General features: G+C 45.0%; 1 protein-coding gene across 4 annotated transcripts in view; it reads left to right on the top strand.

The window, feature by feature from the left end:
• Positions 1 to 584: 584 nt before the first annotated feature.
• tmco3 (transmembrane and coiled-coil domains 3) overlaps positions 585 to 19097 on the top strand; it is an 82285-nt gene continuing 63772 nt past the window's right edge. For 2 of the 4 annotated variants that reach the window (XR_010975787.1, XM_068040200.1), the window contains exons 1-3: positions 585 to 701; positions 4240 to 4759; positions 13491 to 13670. Coding sequence is in view for 3 of the 4 variants with exons in the window: in XM_068040200.1 (XP_067896301.1) it covers positions 4313 to 4759; positions 13491 to 13670 (627 nt within the window). In the remaining variant the exon portion in view is untranslated. Of the gene's footprint in view, positions 702 to 1652; positions 1674 to 3623; positions 3702 to 4239; positions 4760 to 13490; positions 13671 to 19097 lie in introns of those variants that run through there. The other 2 variants (XM_068040202.1, XM_068040201.1) reach the window with 2 other exon arrangements.

Here is a 19097-nt window from a genome sequence, read left to right as displayed (position 1 = left end):
ACGCGGGAAAAAGTGGAGGGACTCGCGCCGGGTTGGGCTCGGGTCTAATGTGGTTCTGTCGGGTTCGGGTCGGGTTTTGTTCCCTGACCTGAGCAGGCCTTTACACCAGGGTCCCTCAGACCCTCTGTACTTCCTAGGGTCCTACCATCCATTGTATATTCCCTTGCCGTGTTAGTCCTCCCAAAATGCATCATCTCACACTTTTCAGGATTAAATTCCGTTTGCCACAGCTCCGTCCATTTTAACAGCCCATCTATATCGTCCTGTAATCTAAGGCTTTCATCCTCACTATTTACGACACCATTAAAGATTAAAATTGTGCAAGGACTTCATAAACAGCCTGTGTTGTGGACAGAATTGCAGAAGCCACTGTGCGCCGCTCAGTGACGCCAGGCGGAGTTTCCGCCCGTGGACCCACTATTGGGCCACTCTCGGTCACAACCCAAGCAGCATGCGCAGCGCGCGTGCGCGCCGGCCCACTTTGCAACCGCCCCGGACGGCTGACGTAAAAACGCTCGAATATTGCGCAATTGCGTCATCACGTCAGCTGGTGTTGCGTGATAGTGATATGACGTCACTGGAAGCAGGCCGTGCCGCAACCGTTATTTCTATCTCTTGGCACGTGAGACAAGTCGTGTTGTGATGTCATTGGAGGCGGGCGAAAACAATGGCGGTGGAGAGGGATGACCGTTGGGGGGAAGGTAGGTTTGCAGTCACCGGGGTAATGGAGGGCGAGGGCTATTTCGCTGTTAGCGACAGCAGACGAAGCTTTTTTTTTTAAAACGACAGAGCTCAACTGTTGCTCGGTTAATGCTGTAGGCCCACTGTGTGTGAAGAGAGCGCGAAGCGGGAAATCAGTCCGGACTGGGGGCTGGACCCGGGGCGATCGAGGAATTTCTATTTGAGGCGTGTTTTTTTGGGAAGGGGAGCAGAGTTGCTGTAATTTGGGCAAATGCTGATTTGAGGGCACGGTTATTGTAGGTTGTACTTCTAAACAAGTCATCCCTCACCGGATCTTTGTTCTTGGCTGTACAGCTTGCTGTCGCATCGAGTGTTGACATGTACAACTCATTATCCTAGTGAGTAGTTTGAGGCAAATTTCTTAGGTGTACTTGAGGGGAAGCTGGATAAATACTGCAAATGGAATAGAAGTATATGCTGATAGAGTGAGATGAAGTAGGGTGGCGAGAATCGTGGAGCACAGGCATCCGCCCAGACCAGTTGGGCAGGTTTCTCTACTGTAAATATACAATTTCAATGCTGTGTTTACTGTAGTTGGCTCACCCTATGACTCTTTTTCCATTGACTTTGGTGTTTCACAGAGTCATCATTTTGTCGACCACAGTAATGTAACAGATGTCCCAAGGTGTTTCACAGATAACTGTGAGGAAAATATGATGCTGAGCTTGGTTGACTGGATGAGATTTGAGCAGCTTTTTAAAGAAAGAGAGGAAGGCAGAGGTTTATGGAGGGAATTCCAGACAGTAACTTTTGACTCTCCATTCACAATATTCTGCAGCCATTGATCACCTCAACCACTCCCTCACTTTGACTTTCAGTGCTTTTATTTTGTTCAACAGATGTGGGTGTTGCTGATGGTGATATTTATTGCCTATCCATGATTGCCCAGAGGTGGTGAGCCTTCTTAAATTGCAGAAGTCATTTTCGCAAAGGTACTCCCACAATGCTGTAGGTGCTGTACCAGGTTTTTGACTTTGTGAGAATGAATGAATGGTGATATATGTCCTCCTTTGTCCTGGATGGAACTTTTTGAGTGCTGTTGCAGAGCTGCACCCATCCAGACAAGTGGAGGATATTCCATTGAATTGTACCTTCTGCCTTTTTTGTAGTGGAGAGGCTTTAGAGTATCAGGAGTTCAGCCATTCCCTGCAGGATATCAGCTGCCTTGGTTTGTTCTCACTTGCGACCACTCTTATCTGGCTGGCTGTAACCAGAGCATCAACACCTGCAAGTTCGCCTCCAAGTCACACACCATCCTGACTTGGACATATATCATGTTCCTTCACTGTTGCAGGGCCAAAATCCTGGATCTCCCTCCATAACTGCACTGTGGGTGTACCTATATAAAAAAAAAAATCTTCGCTGACGGCATCACCTCACCTTTGCACTGTTATTTGTGGAGACTCCCAAGGATTTGTCCTCACCTCATGATCACCTGCATCCACAAGGAAACCCAGTTCTATCACTCAACCACCTGTCTCAGCCCCTCGACTGCCTCTGCGTTAGGCTACTTACCTGCTATCCAGTTGTGGTTGAGTCTCCGTTTCTTCCAGTTAAACATTGTGAAGACTGGTGCCATCATCTCTGTCCTCTGCCACCAGCTCTGTACCCTTGCCACAGATTTCATCCCCCTCCCCTGCCATTGTCCCAGGCTGAAACAGATTTGTTTACAATTTAAGCATTCTGTTCAACTCTGCACTGAGTTTCCACCTCCTTTCCATCCTCTGCCCCTGCCTCAAACCATCTGCCAGTAAAACGCTTATGTATGCCCTTGTCATCTCTGGACTTGACTATTCCAATGCCATTGCACCCTCCCCTCCTCTTCCCTCTTGACTGAGTCAGAAGTTGTGGATTCAAGAACCACGCTTGCGCAGGGCTGACATTTAACTACAATACTGAAGGAATGCTGCACTGTTGGACAAGTTGTTAAACGGTGGCCCCTTCTGCCTTCTAAATTGAAAAGAGTCAGTGGCACTATTTGGAGGTCTTGGCCAAAATTTGACCCTCAACTACCATCACAATGCTGTTTCTGGGAGCTTTCTATGCAATTGGCTGCCGCATTTCTTAAATAACGGTGATTATACTTCAAAAAGTAATTCATTGGCACTAAAATGCTTTGGGATTTCCTGAGGTCATTCGTGAAAGGTGCTATATAAACGCAAGTTTTCTGCTATCCATTCTTTCTCCTTTTTCCCCCTCTCACCCAAAACCCTGCTGCCCATATCCTATTACGAAACTATATGGCAGCTGTCCTCTTATTCCTACTGTCTGGGCTCTGCCTTAGCTCAGTGCTAGTACCCTTGTTGCTGAATGAGACGGTCATGGTTTCAAACTGCACTTCAGGGCTTGCACAGAAAATCTAGGCTAATGCTTGAATGCAGTAATGACGGGATGCTGCACTGTCAGGTGAGATGCTTAATGAAGGCCCCTTCTGCCCTCTGGGATAAGAGTGGCTTTGCCCTGTGTTTAAATGATGAATTAGCGCACAACTGGTTTGACGCTGAAACATCAGTACTTGTGAATTTCCTTAATCGTTTACACTATTTCCAGGATATGTTTATTGAAAGCCATCTGTCCTCATTTACATAGTTCAGCTCCTTTGTAAAAGACAAGCTCATGCTAGGTTTCTGCATTTACACGAGTAAAGCATTGGTGTAGATTTGCACGCAAAAATAAAGGTGCAGCATGGTCCACGATTATCTGATATAGGCATAAGTGAGATTTCTGGAATCTGGTAGTGATTTTCTTCACAATTTAAAAAAAAAAATCAAATTCTTAGTGAGACTATCAATATTGAACCAAAGTATTGTCTGTCTCTGTGCACCTAATTGTTTCACTCACCAACCCCCACCCCTTTAGTGACTAAAATGGCCTTTCCAATGTGCATACCTCTCAAACAGAAGCAAGACGATGTGAGTGAGGTGCAATTGATGAAGATAACAGCCCACTTGCTATTACAGGTAATTGGTGGCACTGTAATTGTGCTTGTTTGTACCAGTTTTATGCTGCAGAATAGGCAGTTGAGCTCGAAGAAATTTTGGTTTAGGTTCCCATTGGTGTAGAGACTGGTGAAAAATTTTGCATTATTTCTGTGTGAGGGAAATTCTGGCCCAATCTAAATGCACATTTGTTTTCTTTATATATGCAGAGAATAGTACTTTCATGTACCATGCAATAAATACTTTACATCTTATTGATTATTGTACATATTTAAGGTTTATTTGTGGAAAGGTCATTTCATAAATATTGGAGAAAGAAAAATGTAAAAGTTTATGAGGTAAAGGCAGAGGAATGGGAATAAATCAATGGTCAGCACGAATGTGACAAACCTGAAACCTGTGCTGTAAAAATGTATGATTTATGTTGTCTTTCAGTGGCTGTACTTTTAATGGGTGAGTAAATCATGCACTTGTAAAATATGGCATTGACCACAAATAATACTGCCTAGTTTTGAAGTGGTTTTAATTGATGGCATTCTAATTATTTAATCTCTTTCAGTTTCAGGATTATAAATAATCAATGGAGATTTTTCAGCCGGTGTCTTTCTGTAGTTGTGAATTAGGTGTCAAAAATGAAGCAGATTAAATCCAAAATCTTCTGGATTATATTTGTACTGTCTTACTGCTGCTCAGTGCAAGCAACAGAGTATGTAGATGTGGCCAAACATGCAATCAAACTGCACAGAGGGAGAGGTGCAGCAATCGATAAGGGGAGACATTGGATCATGAACAATTGTAAGAAGTTGTCTGGCATGCTTCGCCAGAAGAATGTAGTGCTCAACAAATTGATGAAAGCAATTAAAGCAGTCGGAATGGACTCTAGACTGTCAGTGGAAGAAAAGATCTTCCAGGTACACACCTTTGAGATCTTCCAGAAGGAGTTGAATGAGAGTGAGAAATCTGTGTTCCAGGCTGTCCATGGGCTTGAAAGAGTTCTTCAGGGGGATTACAAAGATATAGTGAATATGAGAGAAAGCAGCAAGCAACGTCTGGAAGCTTTAAGAGAAGCTGCGATAAAGGTCAGATTTTTTTTTTTGTCTTGTTAATATCATACCTATCATAAAAATTGTGGCTTCGTGTATTATTCGTGCTCAAACTGATTCTCATTGTGCATCCAGTCACCAATGCACAATGCAAATGTTTAAAAGCTGTTAAAGGAAGTGACTGCTCTGATGAATACATTTCTCCTCCCTAAAAATAATGCTTTTCTTACATCTGTTGAAGTTATGCTGATGTGTCCCCAGTGATCCCAGGTTCAGGCTGTAGACTTGAGCCTCCCCACTCTGTCCGAGCTTCTTCTCCAGCTATCGTGATGTCCAGGAAATGTTGTGCACAGCCCCTGTCTTTCAAGTCATGCGTTGTCTCCATGCCCTTCATCAGTTTGCACCTCGCTCACTGATGAGCAATGTTCAGAGCTCCTGGAGGTCATGGTGGGGGGAGGGGGGGGAATGGTAATGGTGGTGGTGGTGACATCAGTGAAGTACTGATAGTCGGTGAACTAGGGCTTATGAATGCTCAGTGCTTCGAGAAAGGGATTCCTTTTGAGGCCTTGTCTCACCTGCCCCATCCACCCAACCTTTGCTTCTGCCAAGGTTCTTCTGTATTCCATCATATAAACTCTCATACTCGTATTCACTGTCAACCTTTTGGCCTTACCTTTTCACAAGGCTTCTGTAGCCCCATGGTCCCAATCACACAAGGCCATCTCTGACTGCTTCCTTATATCTCTCACTAGCTATATTCTCCGATCCCTTTCAACTCCACTTCCTGTCCATCAAGTCACTTGCAATTCCTTTCAATGAAAAACCTTAAATTCTCAAGTCCAAGGGGCACAGACTTTGAGAGTGCCTGATGCACAATTGGTTTTACCATCCATCACCAGATCTGTCTAAACTACATCAAGCACTATTGGGCCTCACTCTCCTTTGCCAAAACATCCTACTACTCCAGGACCATCGTAAAGAAAACCACATTCTTTCTTCTCCACTACAAACTATCTGATTAAAACACACTGTCCCCCTGCTGGCCCCTCCACCATCGCATCCAGTAGTTAGTACAAGGAACGTATGGATTTTTCAAAGATTGATACCATCTATTCCACTGCCACTGCTGTTTTCCTCCATTCACCTTGACAACCTAACCCTGAAATTAGCCTTTTTCTAATTCTTCTCCCATCTCCCCTTATGCCCTCTCTGAGTTCATCTTGTCTGAGACCCATATCCTGCTCTTATTGTTCATTCTGCTTACTATCCAACTTCCCTGACTGGCACCCAAAAGTTACAAATGACATCCTATGTGACGATGGCAGTGATGCACTATCCCTCCTGGACCTTTCTGTAACCTTTGATATGATTGACTAAGCCACCTTCCACCAATGTGTCTCCTCTTTCTTGTTCAGCACAGCAGGACTGCCCACACTTGGTTCCACTCTTATGCTCTGGCTATAACCAGATAGATCTTTACCAATTGCTTCTATTCACACTGTTAACCCTGGAATCTCCAAGGATTTATCCAAGGCCCCCTCCTGTTCCTCATCTACATACTGCTCCTTGTTAATGTAATTTGAAAACAAGTGCTGAGGTTCCACATGTATGCTGATGACACCCAGCTCTTAACCTCTTCATCACACCTCTCAAACCCCTGTACTGCCTCAGTATTGTCAAATTGCTTAGCTGATACCCTATTTTGGATTTAAAATTTTTTTCATGGGTTGTGAGTGTCGCTGGCAAGGCTAGCTTTTGTTGCCCATTCCTAATTGCCCTTGAGAAGATGGTGGTCTGCTGCCTTGAACCACTGCAGTCCATCTGGTGTGGTACACCCAAAGAGCTGATAAGGGGGGAGTTCCAGGATTTTGATCCAGCGACAGTGAAGGAATGGTGATATATTTCCAAGTCAGGATGGTGTGTTACTTGGAGGGGAACTTGTGGGCCATGGTGTTCCCATGCATCTGCTGTCCTTGTCCTTCTAGGTGGAAGAGGTCACGGGTTTGGAAGCCGCTGTTGAAGGAGGTGTGGTGAGTTACTGCAATGCATCTTGTATGTGATGCACAGTGCTGCCACAGTGGTGCGTTGGCGGTGGAAAGAGTTGATGTTTAAGGTAGTGAATGGGGTGCCGATCAAGCGGGGTGCTTTGTCCTGGATGGTGTCGAGCTTCCTGAGTGTTGTTGGAGCTGCACCCATCTAGGCAAGTGGAGAGTACTCCATCACATTCGTGACTTATGCCTTGTAGATGGTGGACAGGCTTTGGGGAGTCAGGAGGTGGTTTACTTGCCTCAGAATTCCGAGCTTCTGACCTGCTCTTGCAGCCACATAAATACTGTGGCTACTGCAATTCAGTTTCTGGTCAACGGTAATCCCCAGGTTGGTGAAAGTGGGGGATTCAGCGAGGGTAATGCCGTTGAATGTCAAGGGAAGATGGTTATATTTCCTCTTATTGGAGATAGTCATTGTCTGGCTGGTGTGGTGTGAATGTTACTTGCCACTTATCAGCCCAAGCCTGAATGTTGTCCAGGGTTACTGCATATGGACACAGACTGCTTCGATATCTGAAGAGTTATGAAAGGTGCTGAACATTGTATGATCATCAGTGAACATCCCCACTTCTGGCCTTATGATAGAGGGAAGGTCATCGATGAAGCAGCTGAAGATAGTTGGGCTCGGACACTATCCTGAGGAACTCCTGCAGCAGGTGGCGAGGTGGTAATGTCACTGGACTAGTAATCCAGAGACCAGGCTGATACTCTAAGACACGGGTTCAGATCCCACCATGGCAGCTGGTGGAGTTTAAATTCAATTATTAAATTCAATTAATTAATGAAAACCTGGAATTGAAAGCTAGTCTCAGTTAATGGTGATCATGAAACTTCCATTGATTGTCATAAAAACACATCTGGTTTACTAATGTCCTTTAGGGAAGGAAATTTGCCATTCTTACCTGGTCTGGCCTACATGTGACTACAGATTCACAGCAATGTGGTTGACTCTTGACTGCTGCCTGAAATGGCCTAGCAAGCCATTCAGCTGTCCAAAACCGCTACACAAAATGTTGGATGAACTGCACTTTCCTTAAGTTAAACATTGGAAGACTGAAGCCATTTTCTTTAGCCCCTGCCACACTGCATACCCTTGCTACTCTCTCTATTCCATTACTTTCCTGTGCCACTGTCCGGCTGAACAAGTTCTTTGTAACCTCAGCGCCTCTATTCGACTTGAGTGCTTTGTGCTGCAATAAATAAACTCTACGATCTTCGTTTTCTAATGCCTTTTTCCATTCTACCATCTTGTCTGAGACCCACATCCTGCTCTTATTCTATTTACTACAGGGAGCTCATGAATATTTCAAAGATTGAGACCATCAGTTGCACTGCTGTGCTTGTATTCCCTTCAATATAGAAGATTAAGGTTTTGATCTAATTGAGATGTTCAAAATGATAGTTTCTCCCTATCTGTCCTATTTCCTCTGGTGTGGAGTCCAGAACAAGATGACATAACCTTAAAATTAGAGCTAGGCTGTTCAGGGGTGATGTCAGGAAACATTTCTTCACACAAAGAGTAGTGAAAATCTGGCACTCACACCCCCAAAAAAGCTGTTGAGGCTCAGGTCAGTTGAAAATGTAAAAAATGCGCTTGATTTTTGTTAAGTGGGATGCAGGTGGGTAGATGGAGTTAAGATGCGATTAGATCAGCCAAGATCTAACAGAACAGGCTCGAGAGGATGAATGGCCTCCTGCTCCTAAGTACATGCAGTAGTATTTAAGCAAAAGCTTAAAAGCACATTGGACAATGACGGTTGGGTTCTGAGCTGAAATAATCCGGTTGATCAGACTTTCAAATCCAAATCTCATTACAATTTTGCTACTTTTTATACTTTTCTCTCACTCCTACTATATGACAACTTGAGAGTTAACTGAGCATGCTGCACAATATTTAGGAGGGGGAAAGTTTTCTGTAGCAGAAGTTCCATAGGATGGTGTTTCCACAAGTTGCTAGGAGAGCGAAGCTGGTATGTGAACTGGGTGACCATCGACCAAAGAAAGCAGTAAGTGACAGGTCAGGGTAGAAAGGAGATCACCTGAGGAACCGTTCTTTTCTAATAGGTACACATATTTAAGTACCAGTGGCAATGAACTTCCAGAATATAGTCAGGACAGTTTTCTAGCACAACATAGCAACATGTTTTAAAATTCACGATGGAAACAGTCATACTGTGTTTACTATGAGTTAGCAATCATTAGTTAATCTAATAGAATGGGAAAGGGAACATCTTGCAAGTTCTTCTTTGGCCTCCTTGTCTCGAGAGACAATGAGTAAGCACCTGGAGGTGGTCAGTGGTTTGTGAAGCAGCACCTGGAGTGGCTATAAAGGCCGATTCTAGAGTGACAGACTCTTCCACAGGTGCTGCAGATAAAATTGGTTGTCGGGGCTGTTACACAGTTGGCTCTCCCCTTGCGCTTCTGTCTTTTTTCCTGCCAGCTGCTAAGTCTCTTCGACTCGCTACACTTTAGCCCCGCCTTTATGGCTGTCCGCCAACTCTGGCAATCACTGGCAACTGACTCCCATGACTTGTGATCAATGTCACAGGACTTCATGTCGCGTTTGCAGACGTCTTTAAAGTGGAGACATGGACGGTCGGTGGGTCTGATACCAGTGACGAGCTCACTGTACAATGTGTCCTTGGGGATCCTGCCATCTTCCATGTGGCTCACATGGCCAAGCCATCTCAAGCGCCGCTGGCTCAGTAGGGTGTATGTGCTGGGGATGTTGGCCGCCTCGAGGACTTCTGTTTTGGAGATACGGTCCTGCCACCTGATACCAAGGATTCTCCGGAGGCAGCGAAGATGGAATGAATTGAGATGTCGCTGTTGGCTGACATACGTTGTCCAGGCCTCGCTGCCGTAGAGCAAGGTACTGAGGACACAGGCTTGATACACTTGGACTTTTGCGCCATTTTTCCACACACTCTTGGCCAGTCTGGGCATAGCAGCGGACGCCTTTCCCATGCACTTGTTGATTTCTGCATCGAGAGAGAGGTTACTGGTGATAGTTGAGCCTAGGTAGGTGAACTCTTGAACCACTTCCACAGTGTGGTTGCCGATATTGATGAATGGTGCATTTCTGATGTCTTGTCTTGTCCCTTTTTTATTCACTCATGGGATGTGGGCGTCACTGGCTATGCCAGCATTTATTGCCCATCCCTAATTGCCCTTGAGAAGGTGGTGGTGAGCTGCCTTCTTGAACCACTGCAGTCCATGTGAGGTAGGTACACCCACAGTGCTGTTAGGGAGGGAGTTCCAGGATTTTGGAACAGCGATATAGTTCCAAGTCAGGATGGTGTGTGACTTGGAGGGGAACTTGCAGGTGGTGATGTTCCCATGCATCTGCTGCTCTTGTCCTTCGAGGTGGTAGAGCTCGCCGGTTTGGAAGGTGCTGTCGAAGGAGCCTTGGTGCGTTGCTGCAGTGCATCTTTAGATGGTACACGCTGCTGCCACTGTGCGTCGGTGGTGGAGGGAGTGAATGTTTGTGGATGGTTAATTGTGCCAATCAAGCAGGCTGCTTTGTTGTGGATGGTGTTGAGCTTCTTGAGTGTTGTTGAAGCTGCACCCATCCAGGCAAGTGGAGAGTATTCCATTGCACTCCTGACTTGTGCCTTGTCGATGGTGGACAGGCTTTGGGGAGTCAGGAGGTGAGTTACTCGCTGCAGGATTCCTAGCCTCTGACCTGCTCTTGTAGCCACGGTATTTATATGACTACTCCAGTTCAGTTTCTGGTCAATGGTAGCCCCTAGGATGTTGATACTGGGGGATTCAGCAATGGTAATGCCATTGAATATCAAGGAGAGATGGTTAGATTCTCTCTTGTTGGAGATGGTCATTGCCCGGCACTAGTGTGGCGCAAATATTACTTGCCACTTATCAGCCCAAGCCTGGATATTGTCCAGGTCTTGCTGCATTTCTACACAGACTGTTTCAGTATTTGAGGAGTTGCGAATGGTGCGGAACATTGTGCAATCATCAGCGAACATCCCCACTTCTGACCTTATGATTGAAGGAAGGTCATTGATGAAGCAGCTGAAGATGGTGATGTTCGTCTTCTTAAGGCTGATAGTTACGCCAAATTTGTTGCAGGCAGCAGCAATCCTGTCAATGAGTCTCTGCAGATACTCTTCGGTGTGGGATGTTAATGCAGCATCGTCAGCAAAGAGGAGTTCCCTGATGAGGACTTTCCGTACTTTGGTCTTCGCTCTTAGACGGGCAAGGTTCAACAACCTGCCACCTGATCTTGTGTGGAGGAAAATTCCTTCTTCTGAAGACTTGAACGCATGTGAGAGCAGCAGGGAGAAGAAAATCCCAACTGTGTAGGTGCGAGAACACAGCCCTGTTTCACACCACTCGGGATAGGAAAGGGGTCTGATGAGGCGCCGCTATGCTGAATCGTGCCTTTCATGTTGTCATGTAATGAGGTGATGATACTTAGTAGCTTTGGTGGGCATCTGATCTTTACTAGTCATCTGAAGAGACCACGTCTGCTGACTAGGCCAAAAGCTTTGGTGAGATCAATGAAAGCAACGTAGAGGGGCATCTGTTGTTCGCGGCATTTCTCCTGTAGCTGGCGAAGGAGAACAGCATGTCAATGGTGGATCTCTCTGCTCAAAAGCCACACTGTGCCTCAGGGTAGACATGCTGAGCCAGCTTCTGGAGCCTGTTTTTAAAACTACTCGAGCGAAGACTTTCGCACTGTATGAGCAGGGAGATTCCACAGTAGTTGTTGAGGTCACCGTGGTCACCCTTGTTCTTATAGAGGGTGATGATATTGGCATCGCGCATGTCCTGTGGTACTGCTCTCTCTCATCCCAGCACAGGCAAAGCAGTTCGTGGAGTGCTGAAAGTATAGCAGGCTTGGCACTCTATGATTTCAGGGGTAATGCCGTCCTTCCCGGGGCTTTTCCACTGACTAGAGAATCCATGGCATCACTGAGTTCCGATTTTGTTGGCTGTTCGTCCAGCTTATCCATGACTGGCAGAGACTGGGCTGCATTGAGGGCGGTCTCAGTGACATTTTCCCTGGAGTACAGTTCTAGGTAGTGCTCCACCCAGCGGTCCATTTGCTTGCGTTGGTCAGTGACCGTGTCCCCTGATTTAGACTTGAGGGGGGCGATCTTCCTGATGGTTGGCCTAAAAGCTCTCTTATTGCCATCATACATTTCTCTGATGTTTCCAGTGTCGGAGGCCAGCTGAATACGACTGCATAGGTGTTGCCAGTAGTTTTGCAAGTAGTGACTGTAATATGATTACATTTGATATTAGGTTTGAGAGGGAGAAGGGAGAGTCACAAACCAAGGTTTTAAATTTAGGAAAAGTTAAATTTGAGGGACTGAGAAAGGAATTAATGGCAGTAAACTCTATTGAACTGTTAATGGGTAATCCTACAGACAAATAAGAGGGAAAGATTTGAGGAAGTATTTGGTATGATACAAAGTCCCATAAAAGGCTAAGACTTCACTTGTTAAGCAACCATAATCCATAACTGAGGTAAGAGACAAATGAAAATACTTACACAGGTGCAAGTAAAAATGGAAATCTAGTATGCAGTCTACCTGGGCTGGGTGCCGTGTGTATCCCAGTGTGCCGTCTACCTGGGCTGGGTGCCGTGTGTATCCCAGTGTGCCGTCTATCCGGGCTGGGTGCCGTGTGTATCCCAGTTTGCTGTCTATCTTGGCACCCACGGGTCTCTGGCTGCGCTTGCCTGCCATGAAATTTCAGCTCCTGCTCGGCATCAATGTACTTTATCTGACCAGTCGTGAGGCAGGAATCTGTTGAATCATTTAAATGAGGCCTAGCCATTAAAGTTGGCTGGGCCACCATTTTTCTAGCCTCCTTGGCTTCTTTGCAAGCTACCAGATTTGCCTTGTACCTTTCTAGTCATCTCTGCTAATATGGGGGCCGCTATTTCTTTGAGGAATGGTCAATCAATGAAACAGGGTGACGATTGAAACAGAGTATTAATTCATTCAAATGTAAATTGCACTTTGGGATACAGTATGAGAGTAATGAGTGTAGCATGTTTACGACGAACAGGTGACTTTGGACCTATGGTTCCCAAAGTTCTGCACCTCTGGGGTTTTCCTCAGGTCATGTTTGGGTCTGTTGTAGACTAACTGATAGAGATATTTTGTTATGGTTAGTCAACAACTCCATTATTGTATCATGTGACAGTGAGAATGATAGAACAAGATGGGCCGTATTTTTTTTTCACCTATCCATGTGTAAAAGCAGAATCTGCACATGCTGTAAATGGAAATCAAATGCAGGAAATGTGAAAATACACAGCATGCCAGTCAGCCTCTGTGGACTGTGGTTAATGTTTTGAGTGTGTACTCTTCATTAATGGTCGGACAAAAGGTTACATTCTAAAGTCTTTTTATGGCTGCTTGACTGACCTGCTATGTATTTCCAGTTTTCTGCTTAAGATGTATGCTGTTCTCCGTTAGGACTTTTCTATAACTTACAGCCAGCTTTGTGGGACTGTTCCAATTCAGATTAGAGGGAACATTCACTGCAGTGCAAAATCTCCAGCTGTATGCAGTTTGCATTACTGACCACCTTTGTCACCTTGTTGAAGTGCAGTATCCCCTGAAATCCAAGGTTCCGAAGGTATTGCTGTCAGTTGCAAGGTACTAAAAGGGTTGGAGATTTGAAGGACAGGAGGAATTAAGCTATTTCTGATATCGCTGCTGTCTCTCTTCAACCTGCAGGAAGAGAAAGAATATGTGGAGTTATTGGCTGCAGAGAAACATCAAGCTGAAGCACTCAAAAATATGCAGCATGCAAACAGAAGCTTGTCGATCCTTGATGAAATGCTTGAGGATGTGCGGAAGGCTGCTGACCGTTTGGAGGAGGAGATTGAGGATCATGTGTTTGACAATAACAAATTGGTGAGTTGCTGAAAAAGGGCATAACATAAATAGGAGATAGAATAGGCCATTTGGCCCCTCGAGACTGTTATGACATTCAGTAAGATCATGGCTTATCCTCTGCCTCAGCTATATCTTCCTGCAATATCCTATATCCCTTTATTCACTTAGTCTCTAAAAATTTATCAACTTCTGACTTGAATCTATGGAATGACAAGCATCTCCAAAAGTTCATAACCCTTTGAAGAAATTTTTCCTATCTTAGTCCTAAATGGCTGACATCTCACTGCGATTGTGACCCAGTGTTCCAGACTCCCAGCCAGGGGAAATATTCTCCCAACGTCTACTCTGTCAAACCCCTTTTGAAAAAAAAAATTATATGTTTCAATGGGATCACTTCCTTAACCCCAGGGAACACAGGCCTCATGTACTCAATGTAGCTGAAAGGCACATCTTTGTACAATCCTTTAATTGTAAGAGCTTCATACACAGAAGGATCCATTGTTTCAGAATGTTTTTTTTTCAAGTACAGGATCATTTTAATATTCATGGCGCTTCCAACCCTTATCTGTCTATTCCATTCTCTCTCATACTTATCGAGCTTCCCCTTTAAATACATCTATACTCTTCACCTGAATTTTTCCATGTGATAGCAAGTTTCTCAGTAAAGCAGTTTCTGCTGAATTGCCTATTGGATTTATTAATGACTGCATTATATTTATGGCCCCGAGTTTTGGACTCCTACTAAGTAGAAACATCATCTCTACATTTAACCTATCAAACCCCTTCGTAATTTTAAAAACATCTATCAGGTCACCTCTCTGCCTTCTCTTTTCTAGGGAAGAGTCCCAGTCTGTTCAGCCTTTCCTGATGGGTATAACTTTCAGATCTGGTGTCACCCTTGTAAGTCTGTTTTGCACCACCTTCCATGCCTCTGTCAATTTTGTAATATGGAGATCAGAACTCTGCACAGTGTAGTCTAACCAAGGTTCTGTACAAGTTTATCATAAGTTCAGAAAGCTGTTAAAAAGACATATGAGATCCTTCCACCAGCTGCTGTCCTTGAGGCATTTACCTGGGCCTCTACATTACTAGTTCAGTGACCTTACTATGCCACTACTTCCCCATTGGGTACAATGTAATGCTCAGACCACACAATTGATTTTCCACCCAGTCACAACACTGGGGCAACCTATCAAATTCAAGCTAAGGCTTTTGGAAGAGATTAAGGCCTTCAACTAAAAACTTCAGTGAAGACAAAAGGCACAAAAGTTATTTCAAAACAACAAAGAACAGTACAGCACAGGAACAGGCCATTCGGCCCTCCAAGCCTGCGCCGATCTTGATGCCTGCCTAAACTAAAACCTTCTGCACTTCCGGGGTCCGAATCCCTCTATTCCCATCCTATTCATGTATTTGTCAAGATGCCTCTTCAACGTCTCTATGGTACCTGCTTCCACCACCTCCCCCGGCAACAAGTTCCAGGCACTCACCACCCTCTGTGTAAAGAACTTGCCTCGCACATCCCCTCTAAACTTTGCCCCTCTCACCTTAAAACTATGTCCCCTAGTAACTGACTCTTCCACCCTGGGAAAAAGCTTCTGACTATCCACTCTGTCCATGCCGCTTATAACTTTGTAAACCTCTATCATGTCGCCCCTCCACCTCCGTCGTTCCAGTGAAAACAATCCGAGTTTATCCAACCTCTCATAGCTAATGCCCTCCAGACCAGGCAACATCCTGGTAAACCTCTTCTGTACCCTCTCCAAAGCCTCCACATCCTTCTAGTAGTGTGGCGACCAGAATTGCACGCAATATTCTAAGTGTGGCCTAACTAAAGTTCTGTACAGCTGCAGCATGACTTGCCAATTTTTATACTCTATGCCCCGACTGATGAAGGCAAGCATGCCGTATGCCTTCTTGACTACCTTATCCACCTGCGTTGCCACTTTCAGTGATCTGTGGACCTATACGCCCAGATCTCTCTGCCTGTCAATACTCCTAAGGGTTCTGCCATTTACTGTATACCTCCCACCTGCATTAGACCTTCCAAAATGCATTACCTCACATTTGTCCGGATTAAACTCCATCTGCCATTTCTCCGCCCAAGACTCCAACCGATTTATATCCTGCTATATCCTCTGACAATCCTCATTACTGTCCGCAACTCCACCAACCTTTGTGTTGTCCGCCAACTTACTAATCAGACCAGCTACATTTTCCTCCAAATCATTTATATATACTACAAACAGCAAAGGTCTCAGCACTGATCCCTGCGGAACACCACTAGTCACATCCCTCCATTCAGAAAAGCACCCTTCCACGGCTGCCCTTTGTCTTCTATGACCGAGCCAGTTCTGTATCCATCTTGCCAGCTCCCCTCTGATCCCGTGTGACTTCACCTTTTGTACCAGTCTGCCATGAGGGACCTTGTCAAAGGCTTTACTGAAGTCCATATAGATAACATCCACTGCCCTTCCTTCATCAATCATCTTCGTCACTTCCTCAAAAAACTCAATCAAATTAGTGAGACACGACCTCCCCTTCACAAAACCATGCTGCCTCTCGCTAATAAGTCCATTTGTTTCCAAATGGGAGTAAATCCTGTCCCGAAGAATCCTCTCTAATAATTTCCCTACCACTGACATAAGGCTCACCGGCCTATAATTTCCTGGATTATCCTTGCTACCCTTCTTAAACAAAGGAACAACATTGGCTATTCTCCAGTCCTCTGGGACCTCACCTGTAGCCAATGAGGATGCAAAGATTTCTATCAAGGCCCCAGCAATTTCTTCCCTTGCCTCCCTCAGTAAACTGGGGTAGATCCCATCAGGCCCTGGGGACCTATCTACCTTAATGCTTTGCAAGACACCCAACACCACCTCCTTTTTGATAATGAGATGACTGAGACTATCTGCACTCCCTTCCCTAGGCTCATCATCCACCAAGTCCTTCTCCTTGGTGAATACTGATGCAATGTACTCATTTAGTACCTCGCCCATTTCCTCTGGCTCCACACATAGATTCCCTTCTCTGTCCTTGAGTGGGCCAACCCTTTCCCTGGTTACCCTCTTGCTCTTTATATACATATAAAAAGCCTTGGGATTTTCCTTAATCCTGTTTGCCAATGACTTCTCATAACCCCTTTTAGCCCTCCTGACTCCTTGCTTAACTTCCTTCCTACTGTCTTTATATTCCTCAAGGGATTCGTCTGTTCCTAGCCTTCCAGCCCTTACGAATGCTTCCTTTTTCTTTTTGACGAGGCTCACAATATCCCGCGTTATCCAAGGTTCCCGAAACTTGCCAAACTTATCCTTCTTCCTCACAGGAACATGCTGGTCCTGGATTCTAATCAACTGACGTTTGAAAGACTCCCACATGTCAGATGTTGATTTAGCCTCAAATAGCCACCCCCAATCTTAAATTCTTCAGTTCCTGCCTTATATTGTTATAATGAGCCTTCCCCCAATTTAGCACCTTCACCTGAGGACTACTGTTATCCTTATCCACAAGTACCTTAAAACGTATGGAATTATGGTCACTGTTCCCGAAATGCTCCCCTGCTGAAACTTCGACCACCTGGCCGGGCTCATTCCCCAATACCAGGTCCAGTACGGCCCCATCCCTAGTTGGACTATCTACATATTGTTTCAAGAAGCCCTCCTGGATGCTCCTTACAAATTCTGCCCCATCCAAGCCCCTAGCACTAAGTGAGTCCCAGTCAATATAGGGGAAGTTAAAATCACCCACCACTGCAACCCTGTTACCTTTACATCTTTCCAAAATCTGTCTACATATCTGCTCCTCTATCTCCTGCTGGCTGTTGGGAGGCCTGTAGAAAACCCCCAACATTGTGACTGCACCTTTCCTATTCCTGAGCTCCACCCATATTGCCTCGCTGCATGACCCCTCCGAGGTGTCCTCCTGCAGGACAGCTGTGATATTCTCCTTAACCAGTAATGCAACTCCCGCACCCCTTTTACATCCCCTCTATCCCGCCTGAAGCTTCTAAATCCTGGAACATTTAGCTGCCAATCCTGTCCTTCCCTCAACTAAGTCTCTGTAATAGCAACAACATCATAGTTCCATAGTTTCATTAGATAAATTTAAATATTAATGTGAAGTATGTAGTTTTAAATTTTGTTGGAACTCTTATTTTGCACATTAGAAATTCCAAGTAGTAAATGAGACATGTGGGAAAAATTTTCAAAACCAATTAATGTGAATTGGGGAGTAGATTGCAATGTTAGAGGAACGAGTTTATATGGATGGAATATTTTATAAATGGGGACAATTGAGCTTAGAATGGAAGTAAATTGCCAAGAGTATGACAGAAACCTGACAACAGGAAATGCACACAGATGTAGGCTATGTATTAATATATTTAGGAGTGAGCCTTTGGTTAGTGATGGCATTACTGCCTCTGATTCAGAAGATGAAGCCTTTGAACCCCACTCCAGACAACCCCGGCATGGGGACTAGATTATGGTGTTTAAATACTGAGTTGGCATCCGGCAGGTTCTGGATGGAGTGACCATTGGCACAGTCAGTATTCTTGTATGAGTCAGAAGGGTTGTATTCAACACCCCCCCCCCCCCCCCCACCCCCCCCAACTCAACAGCCCTGTGAAGGAGTACTGAGTGTTGGTTCTGAATGCTGGGTTCACTTCCAATGGGGTACTTGTGTTTGATGGATATGGAATGGCCCTGCTATTGCAAGGTTATGTGGAGTTCTTTAACCTTGGTTGCATCTCAACTAGGAGAAGGTACTCTGCAGTTGGAACCTGTGGCGAACCACCTCAGCATAGTAAGTGGCTCATAAACCTCAATAAGACCTGAATTGGGACCTGTCCTAGGACAGAACACTCAACTACCCAGGATGTCCCATTGTCGGTGTGTGTCTCCTGCTGATGGTCTGCAGCTCCCAGAATGTCTCACTGTTGTCGTGTGTCTCGCGCTGACAGTCTGCAACTCCCAGAATGTCTCATTCGGTGTGTGCCTCAGGCTGATAGGCTGCAACTCTCTGAATTTATGCTGCATCTTCCTTCAGTCTGTACTGGTCAGTGAGAATAGGCTTCATTATCATGAGTTCATGACTACCTCTCTGGATGATGGTCTTTATGTCTAGCTTTTATATATCACGATACTTGTAAAGTCACATCCCAATTTTCAAATTGGACAAGAAGTTTTTATTTTGCACACAGCTTTCTGATTAAAAATTGCATCCAGTTAAAATAAATTCTTAGAACAGCTGCCATCATGTTTCACTACACTGCTAATATTGCTGACTGATTAGCAGAGGAAATAATTCAAGATTGCATATTGTACTGAGTGGAGGCTAGTATTTGCTTTGTTCAGAAGCATCTAAGCAATTTGTAATTCATAGCATTGCAGCACCTTGCTTCTGCTGCTGGAGTTTATCCGAGCACTTGCGTTGATTCTGGCAGTT

This window comes from Heterodontus francisci, chromosome 10 (assembly GCF_036365525.1).
Source record: "Heterodontus francisci isolate sHetFra1 chromosome 10, sHetFra1.hap1, whole genome shotgun sequence".
Taxonomy (NCBI): domain Eukaryota; kingdom Metazoa; phylum Chordata; class Chondrichthyes; order Heterodontiformes; family Heterodontidae; genus Heterodontus; species Heterodontus francisci.
This window is presented reverse-complemented; position numbering and strand designations above follow the sequence as displayed.